Source organism: Gekko japonicus, unplaced genomic scaffold (assembly GCF_001447785.1).
Source record: "Gekko japonicus isolate JY-2015 unplaced genomic scaffold, Gekko_japonicus_V1.1 scaffold2857, whole genome shotgun sequence".
NCBI lineage: Eukaryota > Metazoa > Chordata > Lepidosauria > Squamata > Gekkonidae > Gekko > Gekko japonicus.
The window spans coordinates 33,861-43,048 of record NW_015163692.1 but is presented as its reverse complement, the minus strand read 5'-3'; the positions used below and the strand labels follow the sequence as shown (position 1 = coordinate 43,048).

Sequence of the window (9,188 nt, the reverse complement as noted above, 5' to 3'; positions counted from 1 at the left end):
CGGCTCCCCCCCCCCCCAACACTTCAGGCTTGGCTTAGCAAGCTCCCCCTTCTCCTCCCTCCAGGCCCGTAGCTAACGTGGAGCCCACGGGACCCAGCCGCCCCCCTCCTCGCCGTTTTTGTGGGACCCTCCCCCGATCCTCAGCTCCCCCTCCCTCCCTCCGTGGCCCCCTCACCCCCTGATCGATCAGAGCCGGCGTCTCCCCGTTTGAGCTCATCTGCAACGAGCTGAGTCTCTTTAGGACCCAGCAGCAACCGGTGGTTGACGGAGTCACACACACACCCATTGGTCAGATTGGTTCGCTCCTCCTGTTGGATTTTCTCCTCCAGGCTCCTCGGCTCAGAGAAGGAGTGAGGAAGGAGTGCTGCCAACGGCAGCTTTCCTAGACCTTTTGGTGTCTATTAACATTGGGATTCCGGCTGGCCTCAGAGAAAGGCTCTAGTGGGGGCTGTGTGAGGTGCACGCCAGGCAGACCCACCTTGCCCTGGAGCCATTGATGTAATTAGCTGGTGGCCCCCCCCCCAAGGCCCCCTTTCCCAAAAATCCCTAGCTACGGGGCTTCCTCCCTCTAAGACAACACAGAGACCATCTTTCCTGCTCCTCTCCTTCCTGTCCACGTTCCCCACCCACTTCAGTTTGGTGTCATGGTGAAGTGTGCGGACTCTAATCTGGGAGAACCGGGACTGATTCCCCACTCCTCCACTTGCACCTGGCTGGATGACCTTGGGCAAGCCGTAGTTCTGATAGGAGCTGTTCTTGAAAAAAGAGCAGTTTCTGCCAGAGCTCTCTCAGCCCCGCCTACCTCACAGGGTGTCTGTTGTGGGGAGGGGCAGGGAAAGGAGTTTGTCAGCCGCTCTGAGACTCCTTTGGGTAGTGAAGGGCGGGGTATAAATCCACTCTCTTCTTCTCTTCTTCTTCTTCTTCTTCTTCTGCCACCCCTCAGTCACAGGGAGATGTCTCCCCCCCCCCGGGACATGGCAGCATGAGACCCCCCACACACACCATATCTGGCCCTTCTGCCCGCAGGTGGGACTCACCTGGGCCTCCGGCGGGAGTTGGCCTCACTGTTCTGCCGGTTCTTGATGAGGATGACGGTGCCCACGATGATGCCCACAATGCCCACGGCCAGGCCGAGGCCGCACACCACGTTTGCCACCGTCTCTGGGAGGGACTCAACCATGTCAAGGTCTGAGGGAGGAAGGCAGGTTAGCGGAAGCAGAGTCTTGATCCAGCGCTTCCCCCTGTGATTTCTGTCCCCTGGATTCCGCGCCCTCCGGAGGCATCAGTGAACACTGCGTGTCCCCTGACCCCGACCCAAGAACCCTTCGTGGAGACCACCCAGAGCTGTGACCCCATCACCCACACCGACAGGACTGCCCCTTTGAGAAATGCTGGCTTCACCAGCCTCAAGAAACACACTCGGGGGAGGAGTCTCTGGGGCTAGCCCCCTTTTGCCTGAAATCTGCCCCACAAAGGATCCCAGGCTGGACTCTTCTGCGGACTGAATGATGTATGAATTGCCTCCCCTGGAGAGTCCTACACTGGAGGGCTGGTCCCTTAAGAGGATGGTCCTTGTCTGCGGCACCTGATCCCTGTTTCAGACACCGGGGTCACCGAGAGAGGGTGCTGTGGTCTACTACTAAGGACCCCCCCAGGTGTGCACTGGCCCTGATTCCCACCCCCAGCCCCAATCCTTACTCCACTCCTTGGTGAGGGGCTGGGCCAGGCCCCAGTGCTCCACCCGGCAGTAGTAGACGTCCTCGGCGTTGGGGACGAAAGTCAGGTAGGAGAACTTGCGGAAGGAGTGGTCCGTGTTGGGGTAGAAGTCGGTCTCCTCCGTGTCCTTCACCTCCTGCCCGTTCTTCACCCAGGTCAGATTGATCACGGGGGGCAAGAAGGCGTCAGCCAGGCAGATGAGCACGTTGGGCTCCCCCAGCTCCGCCGGCTTCTCCGGGTACAGCGTCACCTTCGGGGGGACTACAAGGGAGGGGAGGGAGACACACAGGAGAGGTTCTGGTGCAGGTCTGGGTCCCAGACCAAGGTCTCCCTTCCCAGTTCCCCAAAGGTCCCAGAATGAACTCTTCACTCCCTAAAGGGGGAAGACGCCCTACTCCTAAAGGGGGAAGATGCATTCCATATCAGGGTGCAAAGAGGTGCCTGCCTGGCACAAGCTCAGCTCTGGAGACCCACCAGCCCGACACCAAGAGGGGCAACAGGCAGCCTCCTCTGGAGAGGATCTCTCAGGAGGATGAGGAGGGGGAAGGGGACTGGGGTGAGGGGTTCCTGGTATTGTGGTCCTTTGGGACAGTGGGGGGGGGAATGATGTGGGGACACCATCATTGGACAGCAGGCAGAGGGGAGAATTTTTCCCTGTGTGAGCCCTAAGTTGACCCTGACTGTTGAAAGCCGGTGTGGCGTGGTGGTGAAAGTGTCAGACTGCGATCTGGGAGACCCAGGTTCGAATCCCCACTCTGCCAGGGAAGTGATTTGCGATTTGGTGAGTGAGTGATTTGGAATGAGTCACTCGCAGGGTGAATCTACCTCGCAGGGTTGTTGTGAGGAGACGGCAGAGGGAGCCACTTTGGACTGCCCTGGGGGTGAAAGGTGGGTAGACATGGGTTAAACAAATAAACTCTTTGGACCCTCTGGATGTGTCACAGGAGAGTGTCCCGCTTGAGGCAGGCAGTACTTAGAAGCAGCTCTCCGGTCTGGGGGAGTGCATCAAAAACCAGGCCGAAACCAGGATTTGGGGAGGGGGTTCCCGACACTGGGGAACAAGGGGCCCTTTCTCTGCCTGAGGCCAGGGAGGGCAGAGGGGCAGGTGCCAGGCCAAGGGTAGGAGCGGGAGGGGACGTCTGAGGCTCCCGCCCCAGTGGGACCGAGGGGTTCGGCGGTACCGTTCTCGACGGGGGTGTTGTTGGAGCGGCGCATGAGAATGTCGAGGTTGGAGCGGAGGATGGCGATGTTGCTCAGGGCGTTCACGGCCGGGAAGGTGGTGAAATCCCGGAACTGGGGCAGCCGCCAGACGATGTCCTTGCGCTCCAGGTCCACGTGGAAGACCTCCTCGCGGTCGATATCGTAGGTATACTCGCCGGGCTCCTTCTCTGAGGTCAGGCTCCGCTGCACGAAGGCCGCCTGCAACAGCACGTCCTCCGCTATCCCCCACCCCAGAGAAGGAGGATGAAAGTGAGGCCATGGGGGGGGGGCAGGCCCATAGCCAGGACTGTTTTAAATTCGGGGGGCCTTTAAATAAGTCAGGGGGCACCCCCACAAACACACACACACTCCTGCACACACCACCAATGGAGCGCCTGGGCTGGATGGGAAGTCGTGGGGGGCTTGACCATAAGTCAGGGGGCTTAGCCCCGAGATGCCCCACTGTAGCTATGATCCTGGGGGGCCCTGCTGCTGGGCTCCCCTCCTATTCACACATGCAGGATTTGGGAGTATGGGGGTTCCGGGCCAGGCCTCTCTCAACAGCAGGAGTGACAGCCCCCTCCGAATGCTCCCGAGTGAAGTTTGGAGGCGACACATCCCTCCCCCATCCTCAGGCCTGCCAGACCCAAAGCCTGGCCCTGTGGGGAATGGGAGAAAAAAGCCTCCCCCCTCGCAGCAGGGCTGCCGTCCTGTAGGTGGAGGCCGCCCTCCTCCCCCGGGCTGCAGGGGGGGGCACAATATTCCCAAGGCCCAAAGTCACCTGGAAGGCCCTGAGCTGAGGCCCACACAGTAGAGTTGAGTTTTCCTGGAATGCCTTCTCTGTATCTCTGTGTCTCTGTCTCTCTCTCTGTGTCTCTCTCTCTGTCTCTCTCTGTCTCTGTGTCTCTGTCTCTCCCTCTCTCTCTCTCTCTGTGTCTCTCTGTGTCTCTGTCTCTCTCTCTGTCTCTGTCTCTCTCTGTGCGTGTCTCTCTCTGTCTCTCTGTCTCTGTGTCTCTGTTTCTCCCTCTCTCTCTCTCTCTCTGTCTCTCTGTCAGAGCTCTCTCAGCCCCGCCTACCTCACAGGGTGTCTGTTGTGGGGAGGGGAAGGAAAAGGAGACTGTAAGCCGCTCTGAGACATCTTTGGGTAGTGAAGGGCGGGGCATAAATCCAATCTCTTATCTTCTTCTTCTTGTCTCTCTCTCTCTGAGGCACACACTGGTGGGTGCTCCTTCTGCTTACAGACCCGGCTTTCATCCCTGGCCAGTCCCTCACTGCCCTCCTCTTCCTCAAGCCTCCGTTGGTGTTGGGTATTACAAGTTGGAAACCCTCAGTATATCTGGGGTTAAATGCTTGTTTATGTTACTCACAGGAAGTCACATGTTTCTCATGTAACCAATGCTCTTTAGCTGTAGAATGCCTGGGAATTTTCTCCCTGATCTAGGAATTTGATTGGGACTAAAGTGTCAAGGTGTATTACCATTTTATGGCTTCTCTTCCCGTCTTTGTTTGCTGTTCTGAAGAAGAAGAAGAGTGGCCATATTCTCTCTTCTAGTTTTGTCTTTGTCGAGTAAGGATGTAGCCAATTATGCTCTGTTGTTATTTTCATCCCAGTTACCCTTCCCATGCTAGAATTTAGTAAAAACTTTATATTTTGATCCAGGGGTCATTTCGTAGAAACAGAGCTAGGGGGACTCATTAGCATATGCCACACCCCCTGACATCACCGGAAGTGTGTCATAAGGCCACACCCCCTGACATCACCGGAAGTGTGTCATAAGGCCACACACCCCGCCCCCAACGGTCCCGGCCGCGACCGCCGGCCTTGCAGCTCCACTGCCGAGCCCCATGAGGGGCCCGGCGGTGGACCTGCAAGGCCGGTGGGAGTGCAAGGAAGCCCCGCAAAGGCCCTCCCTGGCCCCAGGCAGGCAGGGGTGGGGAGAGGCAGGGAGGAAGCAACTTACCCTCCCTCTTCTCCTGCCTCCCCCTGGCTGAATGAGGGCCGGAAGCGGGGCGGCCGGAAGCGGGGGGCGGGGCTTTGTCATGTGCCCCACCCCCCATACCTCACCCGGGGGAACTGCGATCCCCCACGATCCCCCCCAAAATGACCTCTGTTTTGATCACACATGGACTCTGAGTCTGAATTATTTTATTCTGGCACTGCTGGACCATCTTATCTCTGCTAAATACCAATTTTTTCAATATCTCACTATCATCCAACAGTTGGCCACCCCTTCCCTGCCCCCATTTCCTCGGCTGCACAGAGAAGCTTCTCTACCCCCGGAACAGCCTTGTCAGACGCATCGTGCACTGAAGAAGCAGAGGAGCCCGTGAACCCTCACATTCTGATGCTGGACAGAGGCAAGAAAAGTTCCCAGGCCTGTTGCTCAGGTTGGGCATCAGGGCCTAGAAAACACCGATCTGCACCTAAGAAGCAAAGGGTGGTCCAGAAAAGTGTGCCGGCTGACCCAGAAAGCAGCTTAGCTTGCACCTCTGCCTGTAATGAAAGTCTGATCTCTGGAACCATCACCGAGTGGAACTTTTGACCAAATAGAACCCTTACTTCCGGCTCATTCCTGCCAGTTTGGTGTCGTGGTTAAGTGCACGGACTCTAATCTGGAAGAACCGGGTTTGATTCCCCACTCCTCCACTTGCAGCTGCTGGATGACCTTGGGCAAGCCGTAGTTCTGATAAGAGCTGCTCTTGAAAGGGAAGTTCTCAAGAGAGCTCCCTCACCCCCGCCTACCTCACAGGGTGTCTCTTGTGGGGAGGGGAAGGGAAAGGAGTTTGTGAGCCACTCTGAGACTCCGAGTGAAGGGCAGGTTATGAATCCAATCTCTTCTTCTTCTGAGGAGCTGTTAGAAGTGAAGGCCTGTAATGCTGTCTCTTGACTCAGACTACAGAGGAAGACTACAAGAGAGTTAGAGAGATAGATAGTCTAGGCACTGAACAGCCTTTCCTTCCCTCTCTCTCTCTCTAATGTTATCCCTTTTGATGTGTAGACTGATACTCTCAGGGAACAAGTTTTTCTCTTCCGGCCTCACACCTGCTCTCCACACAATGCCATCTCTCTCCATTTTGGCAACATGGATGCCGGATGTTCATCCTGCATCTACATCCATCCTAGTTAGTTAGATTAGATCCTGTCCCTGCCCTTTCCTGTTGAGAACTGGAGTTCCTTAAATAAAATAACTCTTATTAGTATGAAAAGATAAAGAGGCTCTGAGTAACTTTGTTTCTTACTCAGCACACATAGAGACTGTAGAAGCTTCGCTGAGTGGCTTTGTTGTTGTTGTTGTTCAGTCGCACGGTCGAGTCCGACTCTTCGCGACCCCATGGACAAGATCCCGCCAGGCTCTCCTGTCTTCCGCCGTCCTCCGAAGTTGGCTCAATTTCATGTTCGTTGCATCGCTGACACTGTCTAACCATCTCATCCTTTGCCGTCCCCGTCTTCTTTGACCTTCAATCTTTCCCAACATCAGGGTCTTTTCCAGGGAGTGCTCCCTTCTCATTTGGTGGCCAAAGTATTTGAGCTTCAGTTTCATTATCTGGCCTTCCAGGGAACAGTCAGGGTTGATTTCTTTGAGGATTGACTGATTTGTTCTTCTTGCAGTCCAAGGGACTCTCAAGAGTCTTCTCCAGCACCATAGTTCAAAAGAATCTATTCTTCGGCGCTCGGCCTTCCTTATAGTCCAACTCTCACAGCCATACATGACTACTGGGAATACCATTGCTTTGACCATGCGGACTTTTGTTGGCAGGGTGATGTCTCTACTTTTTATCATGCTGTTTAGGTTCGCCATCGCTTTCCTCCCAAGGAGCAGGCGTCTTTTAATTTCATGGCTGCAGTCACAGTCTGTGGTGATCTGGGATCCCAGGAACGTGAAGTCTGTCACTACTTCCACAGCTTCCCCTTCTATTTGCCAAGGAGTGATGGGGCCGGATGCCATGATCTTAGTTTTTTTGATGTTGAGCTTCAAGCCCACTTTTGCGCTCTCCTCTTTTACTCTGAGCAAGAGGCTCTTTAGATCCTCTTCACTTTCAGCCATTAGAGTGGTATCATCTGCATATCTGAGGTTGTTGATCTTTTCCCCAGCAATCTTAATTCCCACTTGTGCTTTGTGCACTCGGCCAAATTATTCCTGCCTAGCGTCCTGCCAACCTAGCAGTTTGAAAGCAAGAAATTGCAAGTAGATAAATAGGTACCACTTCACTGGGAAGGTAACAGCGTTCCGTGCGCTTTGGTGTTTAGTCATGCCGGCCACATGTCTTCAGACAGCGCTGGCTCTTCGGCTTTGAAACGGAAATGAGCACTGCAACCCCAGAGTCGGATTCGACCGGCTTTCGAGCAAGGGAACCTTTACCTTTACCTTTCAGCGTCTGGCTAGGCAGGATATAAATTGAAATAAATAAATAAATAAATAAATAAATAAATAAATAATTGATTTCTGGATATACCAAACTGGAGAATTTAAGAGGGGTCAGCAAGGGGGGGGGGAGCTGGCAACCCTCAGATCTCACAGTACAAGAACTCATGGGCACTCAATCAAATTGCTGAGCGGTTGGGTTAGAAGGGATAAAAGGAAGTCCTTCTTTATCCAAAGAGTGATTAATACTTGGAATTCACTGCCACAGGAAGTGGTGGCGGCTACAAGCATGGACGGCTTCAAAAGGGAATTAGATAAGGATATGGAGCAGAGGTCCATCAGTGGCTATTAGCCACAAGGGGGTAGATGGGGGCTCTGGGGCAAGTGATGCTCTGTCTTCTTGGTGCTTTGGGGGGGTCAACAGTGGGAGGGCTTCTAGTGTCCTGGTCCCACTGGCGGACCTCCTGATGGCACCTGGTATTTTTGGCCACTGTGTGACCCAGAGTGTTGGACTGGATGGGCCTTTGGCCTGATCCAACATTGACTTCTCTTATGTTCTTATATGGAGCAGAGGTCCATTGATGGCTGTTAGCCACAAGGTGTAGATAGGAACTCTCAGTCTGGGGCAGGTGATGCTCTGTATCCTTGGTGCTGGGGAGGGTCAACAGTGGGAGGGCTTCTAGTGTCCTGGCCCCACTGCTGGACCTCCTGATGGCCCCTGGTATTTTTGACCACTGTGTGACACAGAAGAGTGTTGGACTGGATGGGCCATTGGCCTGATCCAACACTGGCTTCTCTTAGGTTCTCTCATGTTCTTATGAGCCCTGACCTCCCCACCCCCAAATAAACCCATTCCTTCCAGCCTCCCTTCCTGCCGATTCGTTCCTTCCTCCAACTCTCCCACCCCCGACCAGGCTGCCCCATCGCCCCCACCGCACACAGGCTCCTGGGCTTACCTGTCACCAGGCGGACCCCCAGGAGGAGCAGCAGCAGTAGCCACAGGTTCCCGGCCAGGACCCCCATTCCTGCCGCCAATGGGGAGGGAGGGAGGGCCAGGCAGCAATGGGGACAGCGACGGGGCTGGCAGAGGCGCACGACTGAGCCCGGTCCTGGCCGCGGTGGGTGAGGGAGGAGACGAGCGGGGCAGAGGCAGCCAATGAGAAAAAGGCCTGGGCGCTGACCCGGCTGTTGCCAAGTGAGGAAACCCCCGAGAGCCGCCCGAGCGGCAGATAGACGGAGAGGAAGGCGAAATGGGCGAGGACTTGTGCACTAGAAGCGGGTGAAAAGCGCGATGCTCTTAAGTGTGCGTGGTCGCCGCTGGACGTCCACCTCCTCCGCCTAGACCCCAGAGAGGGTAAAGGTAAAGGTTCCAGTCGAATCCGACTCTAGGGTTGCGGTGCTCATCTCCGTTTCAAAGCGGAAGAGCCAGCACTGTCTGAAGACGTTTCCGTGGTCATGTGGCCGGCATGACTAAACACCAAGGCACACTGAACGCTGTTACCTTCCCACCAAATTTATCTACTTGCAATTTCTAGCTTTCCAATGGCTAGGTTGGCAGGAGCTGGAACTAGAGACGGGAGCTCACTCCCTCATGCGGGGGTCTTGAACTACTGACCTTCCACAGCCTGCAGTTGAAGCCACCAGGTAGCGGAGATATAAACTTGAGCCACCAGGTAGCGGAGATATAAACTTTATGAAGGACACAAACACAAAGGGGTGGGATTTTTAAAACTTAAAATAAAAACATGCTTAAAACATTAGCACTCTTGCAATATTTTGTTTATTTAGCAGTGTCTGATAATGGACACCTCTTGCTGCGAATTATTGCATCAAAATGTCTGTGCCGTTGCAATCTTGAGTATGCTCTTCAGGTGTGTATCCGTAAACTGCAAACCTACCATGACGCAG

General features: G+C 54.8%; 1 protein-coding gene across 1 annotated transcript in view; it reads right to left on the bottom strand.

Moving 5' to 3' along the window:
- Positions 1-8,303, bottom strand: part of LOC107107482 (HLA class II histocompatibility antigen, DR alpha chain-like) — an 8,867-nt gene extending 564 nt beyond the window's left edge. Inside the window, exons 1-4 of the mRNA XM_015407789.1 lie at positions 8,237-8,303; positions 2,898-3,155; positions 1,699-1,977; positions 1,038-1,188 (exon numbers count right to left, since the gene is read on the bottom strand). Coding sequence (XP_015263275.1) covers positions 1,038-1,188; positions 1,699-1,977; positions 2,898-3,155; positions 8,237-8,303 — 755 coding nt within the window. The remainder of the gene's footprint in view (positions 1-1,037; positions 1,189-1,698; positions 1,978-2,897; positions 3,156-8,236) is intronic.
- Positions 8,304-9,188: the final 885 nt, after the last annotated feature.